This window comes from Tetrao urogallus (assembly GCF_951394365.1).
Source record: "Tetrao urogallus genome assembly, chromosome: 4".
Taxonomy (NCBI): Eukaryota; Metazoa; Chordata; class Aves; order Galliformes; family Phasianidae; genus Tetrao; species Tetrao urogallus.
In genome coordinates this window covers 45,378,823-45,394,413 of record NC_136817.1, presented here as the reverse complement: position 1 = coordinate 45,394,413, position 15,591 = coordinate 45,378,823, and the positions used below count along the sequence as shown (strand labels likewise).

Here is a 15,591-nt window from a genome sequence, read left to right as displayed (position 1 = left end):
ACAAGTTCCTGCCTTCAGAAATGACTTTCTACAACCCAAACAGTGTCCTCCAGTGTTTTAAACGAGCTGCCACTGGTAGCCCATTAGATTGTGTGGTGCCCTAACCCGTGTCACCATTCAGAGATTGCTCTTGTGCTTTTATTTTTCAGTTACTTCATCTGTATATGTTCAGCTCTTCTGTTTTAGACACAAGCGTAAGTTCTTTCTGTGCTTTCCAAGCACAGTTCCTGCTAACTCCTTCCTTTTGCAAAGTGAAGGATACTTAATTTACCAACCTGGGAGCTGTGACAATACCTATCCATTTTCATTTTCAGCCCGTTCACTGTCCCAGTGGGCCCATCACTCTTAATTAGCAGACACAAGAGAGCAAGGAAGCCTCTAAGGAGGAGTTAAAGTCCTTTCTTACAACTAGGTCTAATGCTGGTGAAGCTGTTTGTGACAATGTGTGGATAACTGGTGATGTCAGAAGCATTGGTACCAAAGTAACCATGAACACACAGATTTAAGTTGCTACCGGATGTGTGTCCATTTCTCAGTGCAAGAATCCCACTGCTTGAGCATGTTTTGTAAACTGAGGTATTAACTAGAAGGTATTGTCCGAATTCTTTTGTTAGTATTTACTGCAACATTGCAGCTGCTGAATGCTTCATATTTGTTTGTGGCTTAGTGGTGACTAAAGCTATTAGTGATCTCATCCCTACTTTCCATGTTAGCTATGTGGCTGCATTTATTGTTCATAAACTTGAGGATCAAGGACTATGTGTGTGAGTTCTAATGGCAATGAAGTGAACTATGCTGACGTGCATCCATCATTTCCAAAGGGGCATACCTATGTATATGTAAAATGTATAGCATAAATTATATTATATAACAACAAGAAGACCTAAAAAATGTAGCAGATAACTGTCTCAGGCCTCATGTGATTCTTTGTAATACTTATGAATCCCCTCTGGGACTCAGGATGATCCAAACTAAGTTTTTTTTACCATTCATCTTCTGCATTTCAATTACCACTTCATTTGCAGAAACATGCTGATAGAATCCGGCCTAAGCAGAAGAAGGAAGCATTAGCAGGTCCTGTGAAACATCTGGTCATTCATTTATAGACTGAAGGCTATATGAATAGTATAGATACAAAAGATTTTGTTTGCTTTCCTGAGCCAAACTCCTAGCTTTGAGGTGTTAACTGTACTGATAAACCTCTCTCTCTGTACAAGCCTTTCCTCATCTTTGTTACATGCCCATGATTCTCCAATCATTTATAAAGCATTATATTCAGAAGGTTGGTGCAACATCAGCTTTTTCTTCAGATGGCTTTTGAGATCCTTTTCACCTAAATCATGTTTCATTTCATCTGCTGCCTCTGCAGGGATGCTGTCAGTGAGTACATGGACATGAAACCAGGAGTGTCATATGCAGTTCCCCCAAAAGCTGATAAAAAAAGGCCAGTGAAATCTGGTGAGTACAATGATGAGAAATTGTATTCTGGGAGTGTAGAGAGGAAGGCTTTATGGATATTTTCACATGAAACTTTCCTATGGTGGATGGGGACAATTAAAACTCATGAAGTGGTATGAGAAGGCTTAAAAAAGAACAGTGTGGTAAATTACAGTGTAATCTATTTTTCCACACTTAATTGGAGTGTAAGGATTACATTTTGCTTTTTGGCAACAGGCTATTTATGTGGCTCTGGTCTAGTACTTTCTCAAATGGCTGATGTGTTTAATGTAAGATAAATCTGTTTCTAAAAGATGATACATGGTCCACTCAAGAGCTGTTGGTGTTTATATTGCATAGGATCCTATACCGATCAGGATGTTACCCTTTCCATGTTGGAAGATGACGAACTTGCTCTCGATGTTGAAGATCTATTAAGCTTCTCTTACCAGGTGGCAAAGGGCATGAGCTTCCTTGCCTCTAAAAACGTAAGTTCATTTTTTATGTTACGAGGTAGCATACGGACCCTTGTGATCCTGGGTGGTGCCTCCTAGGGCTCGATCTTCAGCCCTTCACTTTCTGGAGCACACAGATAGTTTCATAAGAACTCCTGATGGCTTTGGAGACACTGAAGCCCATGGGAACTTTAAGGAGCTATTTTTTTTCAGGCTTCTCTGCTGTATGGCAATTGGATGTAACACATGGCAGAACCAAAAAAGCCTAACATGTGGACATCTTCAAAAATAATTAAATCTTAAGACTTTAAGATTTCTTCTCTGTACTGCTGGAGAGTTTACAAACTAAAGAAGAGTGAAAAGACAGCTGAAAAGCTATCTGTTTGCTTAAAAGTGCCTCGAGTATCTGTACAGTTTTAAACAAAGCTGCACTTGTTACTTCTCACAGTGCCTTAAACAGGGGAGTTATCACACCATGTGCTGGTTGTTTTTAGCGTTATGGCTTAACGTACATGGTACATCTTATTTTTAATTTTCTGAAAAGAGAATCAGCCTACAGACCCACAGATGATCTTCTTTGGCTGCAGGGAGCATAGCAGATGCTTTCTGGGTTCTTAGGAGAGGTACTGCCTAACAGAAAGGGTCTGATAAAGAACATAAGTCTTAAATGATTAATGAATATGATCTTCCTACAGTATTTCCTACGTTTTACTTTCAAAATATTACTAACCATGTAAACATTGTGACAGGATTGTACAGGTGCACCTTTGATAACGTGCAAAAAAACCCAACGCTTGAGCAATTTAAGGTAATCCTGTGATCCTTCATTGATATTGGGAATTCTGATCCACAGCAAGTCTACGTTGAAAACTGCACTTCATTTCCCTCCCTCCCCCCCCCCCCCATTATTTTTTCCTTCAAACCCTTTACAGTTGTTGTTGCTGTTGTTGTTTCCAATCTATTGCCAACTTCAGAACAGTCCCAGTAGACAGATTTTAATGGTCTTCACCAGATTGCTGCATCCTGCACTTTTCAGGGCGTCCAGTGCTTAGTGCACATATTCTTTCTCTCATTTTCCAACAGAATAGCCCCAGGAGTCACTATGCCTCATTCCCAGAGATGGTTTTTGTTATATTTTTGCCACTGATACAAATAGCCGCTGTAGTACTGAGTAGCAGAGGCAGTAATGAATATAACACCACAGCCCTAAGACCTTGGGAAGTAACACACAGTATTTGTCTGGCAATGCAGAGTTACTGGCTTTGTTACAGCATTAAGCTACAGTGTGCTAACAGGTTACTGCGCTTGGTCTTCTTTGGACATTGTTAGCTAGGCTGGATGGCGCCACGGGCAGCCTGATCTGGTGCGTGGCAGTGTTGCTCACAGAAGGGGATTGGAACTGGACCCCTTCGAACCCAAACCATTCTGTGATTGTGTGCATACAGGCTCTTAGCTTCAGCTAGGGAGCACGGAGTGGCTTGGACTGATGGATAAAATGCTTCACATTGCCTCGTGCCCACAGGGATGGTGGTACTCAAAGCCCAGCATCATGGAGTGCACCCAGCTTTCTTCTGCAACTTGATTGTATATCCAAGCTCAGATGCATAAAAGTGCCTCTGTGAGGGAGTGGGGATTGGAGTCTGTCCTGGGGTTATAAGTCTTTTATTGAGCACACGATGCCTTGATCACAAGACAGTTCCTCCTCCAATGGACAAAGCCTTTATTCAATGCCAGTTGCACTGCTTTGGGAGGAGTCAGGCAGAGAAACTGGACATTTGGCCATTTCTGCACTTCACTGCTTCTGTGCAGTTGCTCTCTCTGCTTTACATATGCAAAGTGAAGATATTGGAGGGCAATGTGGATGAGAATCCCTTAGGAGAGTAATCGTCCTTAAAATTAGTTTCTTGTGTAAGCATACCAGTGGACAGAGATTCAGATGCTTATGTAACATGCTGCTATTGTTTTGTGAGTATGATTTTCTTAACTCTCCAGATATTTTTATAATATATATATTTGGTAGGGAATTCCACAAAAAATGCAGAGAAAAATAGAACCATATTCAGCTATTTTTTAGACAGCTGTGCCTGCAGACTGTATACCGCCAGCACAGCAGGAGCTTAGCACTGTCCTTCCTAGATGGAAAAAGAGATTATTTCATTAGAGAAACACCTCAGTTCTCTAGCAAATGCAGATGGGCTCTGGCTACATACAAAGAAAACATGATTGCTGGAAAACTCAGCCACCCCTCTGGAGCTGCAGCTACAAACACACACACACAAATGAGTGCTGGAACATAACCTAGCAAGGTCATTGAATGTGTTGCTGTTTCTAGAAAGATTCTGACATGAAGATTGCCATTGTTTTCAAATATTTAGGCCTGCTTATAAAATTCTCCTAGGTACTTAATACCTTATGCTTTCCAAAGGAGTATGTTTGAAGTGGGATTCAGTTTTCTAACTTGTCTACCTTGAAATTGTTACCATAATTTTCTCAATTTTCAGCTTTTCAGCGCCTTCTCCTTCATCACAATGGCTTCTTTATAAAAGATTATTTCAGAGACAAACCACATTCTCTCCTTACTCCTCTTCTGTTAGGAAAAAGGCCAATAACTTCCTCATAAAAAGCTGGAGAAAAAAAGTCTGTCCCTGGCATAGTACAAGTGTGTTAAAATTTAGCTGCATGAATTGTACGTGGCTTCATTATGACTTTCAGCTTGCCACAAAACGCATAATGTAGTAAGTTTATGCTAAGAAAGCATGTAACTGAGCAACAGGCTGTCATGAATATTAAGAAATAACTTTGTTTGTTTGTCATTTTGTTATTTAGTGCATTCATAGGGATCTGGCAGCAAGAAATATTCTTCTCACTCATGGTCGAATAACAAAAATCTGTGACTTTGGCCTGGCAAGAGATATAAGGAATGACTCAAATTACGTAGTTAAAGGCAATGTAAGTACGTGGTACTTTATCCTCTGGGTTTACATTAGGAGCGTTCCTATCGACTTGACTTGCAAAGAGTCTCCTTCTTATGCAAAGACCTAGATTTCTCAGTTCTGCTGTAGATTTATTCTGGTCAGTAGTGTGAAAAGGGGAAATAGCTGATGGAGATTTGTGTATTAATACATACATGTCGTTATCCTGGATAAAACAACCAAATACATGTCATAAGGGAGGAAAAAGGTGGCCAAGAAGGCCAATGGCATCCTGGCTTGCATCAGAAACAGTGTTGCAAGCAGGAGCAGAGAGGTGATTGTTCCCCTATATTCAGCACTCGTCAGGCCGCACCTCGAGTACTGTGTCCAGTTTTGGGCCCCTCACTGCAAGAAAGATATTGAGGCCCTGGAACGTGTTCAAAGAAGGGCAACGAAGCTGGTGAGGGGTCTGGAACACAGGCCATATGAGGAGAGGCTGAAGGAGCTGGGAATGTTCAGCCTGGAGAAGAGGAGGCTCAGGGGAGACCTCATTGCTCTCTATAACTTCCTGAAGGGAGGTTGTAGTGAGCTGGGGGTCGGCCTCTTCTCTCGTGTCATTAGTGATAGGACCAGGGGGAATGGTTTCAAGCTACGCCAGGGGAAATTCAGGCTGGACATGAGGAAGTATTACTTTTCAGAAAGGGTGGTCAGGCACTGGAATGGACTGCCCAGGGAGGTGGTGGAATCACCGACCCTGGGGGTGTTCAAGGAAAGACTGGATGTTGCGTTGAGGGACATGGTTTAGTAAGAGCTATTGGGAATAGGTGAACGGTTGGACTGGGTGATCTTTTAGGTCTTTTCCAACCTTAGTGATTCTATGATTCTATGATTCTATGAAACATTTTTGCGGCATCAGTAAAAATGCACCATCTTCCTATTAGACACAAACATGTAAGCTAAAGCTCTCTTAGAAACTGCAGGCCTTACTGTAGTGATATTCTGTTAGGCCAGTCCTAAAAATAATTATTTTGCAACTTTTGCTAAATTTCTGCATTACTGAAATATCTAAGTAATCAGGGTTTGCATCTTGATTTTTGCTAAAAAATATAACTCAGAAACTGGATTATGAAGTCTGAATTTACTGATTAGAGCACAGTGGGTGGCAAAATTTTATACGCAGATCTTAACCTCATGTAGATAAAAAATACAGCTTTAATTTGCAGCTATAGGTCAAGCCCTTTAACAAGACAACGCATGAAAAATGCTTAAAACCTGTACAGATAAATACCCATTCCATTAGTACCTGCCAGCCCTCTGCAGAGGTACAAAGAAACACTGAAGTGATGCAGAGTGCATTGGCAGAATTTGAAGTCCCCTTTTAAGTCCTAGCGTAGTAAATGAGCCTTGCTACAAAAGAAAACCTAGTCTGCCTGAGACTGAAATTGGAGAAGCATGCTATGAAGTACAGGCCTTTTGCATCTCAAACTGATTTTTGCTGCCTGGACGAATGTTTTAAATCTGTGTCAGATCCATGCAGCCATCTACTCAAGGTGCGCACATTTTTCACTTACACCATTTTTCAAGTAAAAAAAGGTCCTCCCTGCGCCAGCTGTCTCCATCAGCTGCTAGGGACATGACGCATGCCCAGCCAGGCTTTCAGCACACTGATGAAGAGATTAAGTTCTACCCCTCAGTATTTTTTGCTCAGTTAGCCTCTCAGTTTCTGGCACCTCAGGTGTCTCGAGTATCTCTGCTGTTCTGCTCTCAGCCTGCAGTCCTCTGAAGTCCTGGGTACCTACAGCATCCCTGTTGTAGGCTGCAGGAGAGACAGCTGTGTTTGTTGCATTCAAAAACGATGTTCATACTGCTAGGTGCCTGATAGTTGAGGTTAGGGAACAACAGGAGCCCAAAGAATTCAGGAGTGGCTGTCCTGACAAAATATGGAGTGGCATTTAGTGAAAGAAAGCTGCTTTTGGGCTCAGGGTCAGACCAAGAGCTGCTTGATCAGCCAAGGCTGCTCAGAGTGGGAGGTACAGACCAGCAGCTTAGGAGGGAAGTGAACAGTAAGTAATTAAGTTTTATGCGTCTGGGCTACATTTTAAGTTTTCTGAGTCATCTGACAACAGGATTTTACTTAGCCTGAAAGGGTCAGAGGAGGATAGGCTGCATCTGCCCGGCAGAGGAAGCAGTGGCTGCGGGAGGCGTCTGGGTGCAGCTGGCTTGATCTTAACACAGAGGAAGGCAATTGGGGCAGGGCAAATCTTAAGGGCAGGAGCCTGGCTGGCTCTCACAGGCAAAGCAGAGAGTGGAAAGACAGTTCGTGCCTGTTCCCACACAAACATGTGAAAAATGTCAGTATATATTTCACGCGAATTTTTGCTGAGAAGCTAAAGCAGATGTCTTAACTGTTGACTAAAGCTTTGAAGCATCGTGGGGATGGTAGCCAGTCCACAGAAGACTTGTGTGTTTGCCTAAGGAACTACGCCATGTGCATGTAGATTATTTTGTTCTCCCTTCCATCCCCTGTAAACCAGAGGGATTCACACAGTATACAAAAAATCCAAATAAAAAGAACTGCACAAGTTTGGTAGACCTGCAGAGAGGTGAATCCGTAACAGTGCACTGCATGGAGACTCTGAAACGCAAGGATTTCCGTCTTTAGTTGGATCCTTCTTTTGATTTAGCATATATTAAAAGTACATAATAGGTTTAAAAGGTTGATTCTGTGTTGCCCATTGTCTTAATTTAATCCCTTTTCCCTGGACAGGCCCGTCTCCCTGTGAAGTGGATGGCACCTGAAAGCATTTTCAACTGCGTTTACACCTTTGAGAGTGATGTCTGGTCTTATGGAATATTGCTTTGGGAACTCTTCTCTTTAGGTAAGCTCCATCAAAATCTGTACTTAGGGAGGTTTTTGTTTCACCTTGGCTTTACTCCATCTGCATCTCACCTGCTCTCTCAACAGGAAGCAGCCCTTACCCAGGGATGCCCGTGGACTCCAAGTTCTATAAAATGATTAAGGAGGGATATCGGATGTTCAGCCCCGAGTGCTCACCCCCCGAAATGTAAGTGAGCAACCTCTACTCACCAGACATAAGCAAAGATGCAAAGAAAGGGAAGCTTCTACATTCACGTGAAGACTTTCTGTATTCATCCACTGTCTTTTAAAATTTCTCTGAGTCTTAAATAACAAATCTAACTAGTTTAGTAGATGCCGTTGTAGTTAAAAGCAGTGTAACACACTCGTGCCTCGTAGAATCTGATCACTTTATCATGGTACATGCTCCGTGTAAGTAAATTATTGACAGATCGCAGCACATACTACACATATTTAATTCTGATAAAGCAGTCAGTAGCTGTACTTTTGTGCTGTGCTTCCCGACGGCAAGGGGACTGGCTCCTTATCTTCGTCATGATCTGTCTCCAGTTCTGTATGCTGGAAATGGCTCGGCACTTAGCAAGCTGTCAAAGAAAACTGTGTCCAGATACTCTCATTAGCACCGAGGCTTTTGTTGTCACAAGCACGGCTGTTAGCACCATTATTCTTTTCTTAACACTCATTTAAGGAAGCTAAACTGTGCAAGTGGGTCACGTTTTTCTGTCAAATAATAATGCAGGTGGGATAAAAGCTCTCAGGCTGTCCTTCTGGGCAGTACCCAATTGCAGTATCTTCGCAGGTATGACATAATGAAGAGTTGCTGGGATGCCGATCCCTTGCAGAGACCCACATTCAAACAAATCGTGCAGCTGATAGAACAGCAGCTTTCAGATAATGCCCCCCGGGTAAGTTTGGGCTCTATATGGGTCAGCAGCTTTTTTGGACCGGAGCTGGGAGAAGCAAAGATCTTCCATTGATTTTCCAATATCCATTATCATTTATGCATCTTTGTATGGTAAATTTAGGTGATAGGAGGGACCAGCTAGACAAGGTTCTTTGCATGGTTGGTGTTTCTCACTTAAAATATACTTGACAAGAATTTTGATGTTACAGAACACAGTGGCACTACCTAGATTCATCTAAACTATGAAAAAGAAATCTATTAGTCTGAGAAGAATCTCAGACAGTAAGTATACTTAGCTTTAGTTAGAAAAGCTTTCTGGAGGAAGAAGTTGAGTTTTTGATGTCCTCCTTCCTCTTACCACTTTATCTAGCTGTATGTATTTAGCCTTGAAGGTATATTGTGATCAAGTGTATATTCACGCTCTTTCCACCATTCTCTAGTAAAAGCCTGTCCAGAGGGTAACTGGACAAAAGAGTTCAAAGAGAAAGTGGATCCATCAGACTTGGATTTTTTTTCACAATAACACTGTGTGCAACTGAGTTTTATAAAAGCAAATTTAATATCTGGCTTAAAAATAAGGCTTCCTTTCACCTTCTAGATGTTGTGTTTGGGTAGAGTGTAAGGCTTCCTGACAATTTGAGAAAGAGGAAACTGAAAGCTGCTGGTGTTCAATTGCATCCTGTAGCATATTTTTAGCAGGTGCAGGCATCATTAAAACAAAAACAAAGACTGTGAAGTAAACATTAAAGAGGTTTCTGGGGGCATTTTAGGAATAATCGGAGCAGTATTTTTCAAGCTTGGTTTAAATTTAGCATGCAATTGTAAGATGAAGTGTTTTTAGTAAGTGAGAATGAGATTCTTGACTCTTAAAAGAGCTGTTGAGCCCACAACATGCTGAAGCAACATGTTTAGGTTTGTCAAGAATTCCCTGAGTTGGGTGCCATTCATGTCAGGTAGCACAGAGAGGGAGATGGCTCACTGAGGTGCGAAGGGATGGGGCGCCTGCAGGGTATTGACAGCACTGTTTGGCTTCTGCAGGTGTATGCAAACTTTTCCACTCCACCTTCCAGTCAAGGCAATGCTACAGATCATTCGGTGAGGATTAACTCAGTGGGTAGCAGCGCTTCATCTACTCAGCCCCTCCTGGTACGTGAAGATGTTTGAGTGGCATCTGGAAGAAGAGGAGCCCAGCTGCACTTGCTTTTTGTTTGTATTGTGTAGGGGGTGAGAGAGGGAGAACTATTTCTTTTACTTTTACTCACTACTACCACTGTGTAGCTGAAATGTTGTTGTAATACTGTCCTTTACCACACACTGTTAGACATAAATTTAATGTGCTGAGCACGGTTACAGGCATCATTGCAGTGTTAACTGAAGCTGTATATATTTTGCTATATTGTGTGTATTTGCAGTAGAGAGCCAGATCTGAAGAAAAACAACAGAAAACACAAAAGAAACCCTGGGCCAGGGTGTTGAATGAGATGACTACAGATCAAACCAAATCTGCAGCGGTCCTCGTCTGAAAAAAGCGTGTAGTCATTTTCTAGTTAATCTTGTTTTGTTGAATTTAAGAAATAAACAGATACAAAGCAAAGTACTTTGCAAACCCCTTTCCATATCCAGCCACACCTGAGAGGCTTTCCCCAGCAGAAACCGCAGGTTGAAGGCCAGAAGGGACAGCGCATCCCTGGGCAAGAAGTGGGCAGCCAAGGGATGGACATGGGCAGCACAAGAAGAGAATTTCCAGAGGCTCTGGGGCATGAAGCAGATCTGGAAGGGAAAGACCTCAGTCTTTATTTCCTACCTGGGCTGTCAGCAGTGCATAGCAGTCAGTAGGTTTCTGTGGATACTTGCACCACATCCCGCTGACATTCCACCACGTAACACCCCTGCAGTCAGAATCGCAGGGATGAGATGCTTGGTTTGCTAAGAGCCATGTCCAAAAGCATTCACTAAAGATAGGTGGGCTCTGCTGAGCTGGTCAAATGACAGGAGGAGGGCTGCTTATAGTAAATGGAACGTTAGAGGAGCAGAGGCCGTTTAATGAGACATCTTATCTTGGCAGGAACAGAAGCAAAAAGTTCTGTCCTGAGGGCCCTTTTCTTATCTTGTGATATGCAGGTGAGTATTTCCCACAGGCTGGCCTGGATAATGCTTTCAGGAAAGGGCTATTCCTCCCATAAGTCATTGCATCTTTCTATCTCTGTGGTGGTGCTGAGATCTCAAAGAAGAACTTAACTGGGAAGCACTGAATTTTTAAATGGAATAGAACAATGTATACCTTTGGTCTTGTTTGGTGTCACATATGAAGCTGTGGGGTCAGTTTCTGTTGGGCCTGGGATTGTGCTTAAGTACCTTATAACTCCTTTTCTTCCTGTTGGAAACACTGTTGGTTCTTTTTTTTTTTTTTTTTTTTAACCTTTGTTCTGTCACCTTTAAATTAGTAAATGCGACAAGAGAAGCGTTTTTCAGACAGAGAGTACTAGTTAAGTACCTATTTATTTACATTGCACTTAAGCACTCTGTAACTTATATTTTACCAGGATTTTGGTTGAGTTTACATGCATTTTAAATGTGTAACTAACTGCCCAAAATGCAAGACAATTGTAAATACACACACTGGTAGTACATTTTAGGTAGTGTTGAATACCACACTCTTTATATGCCTGTGCATTTGGTTTATTGTTACAGGAATTCATCTTTCAGAGTTAGTCAAAAAGTAGCCATTTGCACTGATCTTACTTAGGCTGTTGCACCTTTCCAAAGTTAGCCAGTTGTTTGGAGGCACTCTTATGCATACTTGTTGTTGAGCATTTTCAGTTTAATGCTATAAAAGCTCTTTCGTAGTGTGTTGGCTTTCAGAGCAACTGTAGACAAGCTAGTTTTATAATCATAGATGTCTTGGTACTTTATGGACATTTAGCTGAAAAAAAGTTTGGGTTTTTTCTTTCTTAAAATTTATATTTTTATAATTTGGGGGGGGGGGTTGAAACTTATTTTGCAATGGCTTAGTGTTTGAATGGTTTTATGCATTGTTTTTGTAAATATGGAAATGTAGCAATAATGTCCTTTTGACTATTCTCAGTCCTTGAGTCTCAAAAGTATTTTTTTATATATATATATGCAAAAACTATATGTATAAATATGTAAGTGTTCAAAAGTTTATGAAACACTTATGGATATGTTGCTCGGTTGTAGAATTGCAGTTCAGAAGACTTCAAATAAATCTGTAAATATGTATTCACATGCTACCAATGTGTACTATGTTAAGATGGAATATTTTCATGTAAGTCTTAATAAATTCTTGGGTTGAAGCAAAACATTGATGTCTGGCCGCACAGAGGTCAGGTTGGGTATTCTAAAATATTTTTCAGATGTGTGCCAGAAAACCTTAATGTTTTTTCATTAGTAAACTTCTTTACTTGTATGATATGGGTATGTGGTATATGGGACAATTGCATGGATACTTGGAATCAGCTTTATGCTGGAAAAATCTGCATCTAGAAGACTGATCCCATAGACTGTTGATACAGTCTATATGTCATGAATAATATTATTTAAAATTGAACAAAATCATCTCAAAAAGTCTCCCTTATTCAAAGTATGGTTGTAAGTTGGAGCCCCTGTGTACACACTTCCTACACACTTGGGCTGGACTGGCTGTACTCAATGTCTCAGGGAGAACACACTGTTTGGTTAATTCATCTTCTTTAATGAGTCAGTTGCACTGTACTGGTTGTTTTCCCAGTGGTACTGGATGTAATTAATGACCTGCATTTTGTGATGTCTATCTTAGTGAAATCAGAACTGGACAAATGTCCATTAAACTGAAAAAACGAATGGCAACTGCATTATATACCTAGAACTGTCTGGATTTGGAAGCCATAGAAAGAGAACATAATCCTTCCCTTGCTGGGCCAAGTACCACATTTCTAAGGGGAAACCCTCTGCTTTAGTTACTGCAGTACTGAAATATTTGAGTCCAGACCTGACCCTGTGCTAGTGTATGTTTTACATCAGCATTGTTTGTACATGATGTAATTGCAAAGTAGTGTTTAGAGCTATCCTACCAAGAGCCCTGATAACTCCTGTGAGAAACAGACCTCAACCATTTTGGTCCCTGAACATTTCTGTTCTGTCTGCAGACCTCCTTGAAGAGCACCATTTCTTGAGAATTTCCCTTTTAAATTTTCTTTTTATTTTTTCCAACCAGGCCGTAGCTCTGTTTGTTAAAACTTATTACAGAAATAAGTTGTAATGTACAGAAATAAGAATAATGTTCTCAGGAGCCAGGAGTGCCAGCTTCACTGCTACCAGCTTTGACATAATGTTTTAATAATGCTTCAGAAGCTACCAAGATTATGACTGAATTTGAACCATTGCTTTCCTGTCTTACCTGCTCCCATGCTCAAGTAAAGTAGAATTCATACCAATACATCCCCATGGTTGAATTGGTAGAAAGAATTCATGAATTCTCTTTCAGCATCTTCCAAGGAGCTATTTTGTGTGTTATTTGGTAAGCACATTATCACTTTCATTTTCCTGAAATGTTTTTCAACCTAGAATACAGCAGCTCTGCTTTTTGAAAAAAAAAAAAAAAAAAAAAAAAAAAAAGTTATATTTTCTTTTACTACAAGGCTTGCAATGATTACTGCCTCAGTTCTTGTTCATGGTCACACAGACTATTTTCTACTATATTATTTTCCTGTGCCAATTTTAAGCAATTGCTTACACAGAAAGGCACATTATTAAGGTATTTAGTGGGTGTTATATTTGTCCTTCAAAGCATTATTGTACCCAGATAGAAAGATCCATGTTACCAGCATGGATCATCAAATGCTGGAAGGGAACCTGTAAAGGGAATGTAGCCAGGCTCTTCTCACTGGTGCCTGGTGTCAGGACAAATGGCACAAAGTGAAATGCAGGAGGTTCCCTCTGAACATCAGGAAACAGGTTTTGATTTTGAAGGTGCACTGGCACAGGCTGCCCAGAGGCTGTGGATTCTCTTCCCTGGAGATCTCCCAAAGCCACCTGGACATGGTCCCGGGCACCTGCTCTGGGTGTCCTTGCTTGAACAGGAATGGGACTAGATGGGCCTGGATGTCCCTGTCAATCTCGGCTATTCTGTGATTCTGCAATCAGCAAGGGCACTGGGAAATCTTGGCTGTAACATTCTGCGTGTCTAGCAGTCAAAAAATCCCACTCATGCTCAACACTGGAGAGCAACTCCTCCTCCATTCACATTACTATCTCAAGAAGAAAACAGTTATAGGATGATTCATGAGAAAGATGAATAAATCCATGAATCATGAGACACTACAATATATATGGAGGTTCTCACCAGTGTCTTATGCATCTCCACTATCAGTCCTGCAATTGCCAAACAAAACACAGATGCAGCTGAGTGATAGTAACTGAATGCTGACTATATATAATGCATATAGTCCTTGTTTAGCAAAAGCAGTTGAGATAATGAAGAATCCGTGACCGGTTATGGTTGGAACCTTTACATTTCAGAGCTGTGAAAATGAAATAATCAATTAATCTATGCATCCTGAGCCTACAAGTCAGAAATAACTATCAAATTATTCTTGCCCATAACTGAATATATAAGGCAAATAGAAGGCTGTCTGCTTATGGTCTCTGATAGCAAAACGTAGAAGTTATGCTAGGGAAGGAAGCCAACAAGTGGTGCTGGATTTATGAACAAACTGGCAAAGCCATGCCAAAAGAGAAAAAGAGCAACAAGATAGATGAATGATAGCTAAGGGTTAGCTTAATGAAGGGGTCAGGCCACAAGCTACGATCATTGTGAAAGTCAAGATGTTTTTTTCTGGTTCTCCTTCACATCGTTAACCCATATAGGTCTTTGGGAGAATTGTCTGTAAATGAAGATATGATGCTGCTAGTGAAGTCACTGGAGAATGACCTGTCACATCCTGGAAACATTCGCAGCAATCACTGGAAAGGTTGGACAGCAGAATCCTTAATTCTGCTGTGTCATAGGCTGAAATGGAGAAAGTGGAACGTTTCCCTCTTCCTGCACATGCATTAGGAAACTTTCTACTTGTCCCGTAGAGAGGTCTGTGTCCCAGCAGAAGATAAGGATCAGTTGCATAGATTTTTTAGTCCCTGGTTTAGGACTGAGAATGTAGTATAATAGAAATATGGAAAACTACTCTGCAGTTCTATTGTGATTTCCACCTTCAATTGCCATGCTACCCGAGCACTAATTTCTTACGAGATTACTCCATAACTAAGAAGCTTTTGTCTAAAAATTGCCGTGAGGATATTTTTTTCTGAAATATTGTCTGTATTTCTTCAATTGATTATCAGTCACTCTTTCTGATGGTAACTATTATCTGTCAGCTGCCAGCCAGGCAGCAGAGATTATTTACTAGCAGCAATTTCTTCAGTGCCATGACTTTTCTATTTGTGTTCTGCAAATAATTTCAGTAGATTTGTGATGGGGAGCAGAAATCAGCTGACCCAAAGGTCCTGTGTATGGTGGGTTTAGTGCTACCTAACCACAAGGGAGTGGCTTCTGCAATAGACCAGTGTAAATCAATGTGAGCTGCAAGTTATTTCAGTATTTTCTTTAGTTGTTGAAAATGCAAAATAATCTTTGGCTTCTCCTAAATATATATTCTGAGAAACACAGGCACCTTTGTTTGTTATGCTGCTCTGGGCTGGTCTAAATGTCCTTACCATGCTGAGGGGCTTCCTGTAGATGCGGCTATGGTTTGTTTTGGGGTTGTTATCAAAAAAGAAGTTGGCTTGGTGAGACAGCTAGGCTGTCTGGGTGGCAGAGGAAACATGTGACATCTAGCTTGCAAACTCAGGGTAAAGAGTGCTGAGCAGGGTAGCCAACATGCTCATCCTGACTGGTGGGATGGGGGTGAAGGGAGTGCAAAACTTCCCTCAGGCCTCTGGGGCAATAATAATCCTTTGAATGCTGAGTTTTTCATTTCTTCAGAGTTAGAAGAGCAAACCAATTCAAACTCA

The 15,591-nt window shown here is 41.2% G+C and overlaps 1 protein-coding gene across 1 annotated transcript in view; it reads left to right on the top strand.

Annotated features, from left to right (window-relative positions):
• Nucleotides 1–9,750, top strand: part of KIT (KIT proto-oncogene, receptor tyrosine kinase) — a gene marked incomplete at both ends in the record, with an annotated part of 50,208 nt that extends 40,458 nt beyond the window's left edge. Inside the window, 7 exons of the mRNA XM_079534718.1 lie at nucleotides 1,370–1,458; nucleotides 1,798–1,925; nucleotides 4,719–4,841; nucleotides 7,572–7,683; nucleotides 7,770–7,869; nucleotides 8,482–8,587; nucleotides 9,625–9,750. Of these exons, the coding sequence (XP_079390844.1) occupies nucleotides 1,370–1,458; nucleotides 1,798–1,925; nucleotides 4,719–4,841; nucleotides 7,572–7,683; nucleotides 7,770–7,869; nucleotides 8,482–8,587; nucleotides 9,625–9,750 (784 nt within the window). The remainder of the gene's footprint in view (nucleotides 1–1,369; nucleotides 1,459–1,797; nucleotides 1,926–4,718; nucleotides 4,842–7,571; nucleotides 7,684–7,769; nucleotides 7,870–8,481; nucleotides 8,588–9,624) is intronic.
• Between the last annotated feature and the right edge of the window lie 5,841 nt (nucleotides 9,751–15,591).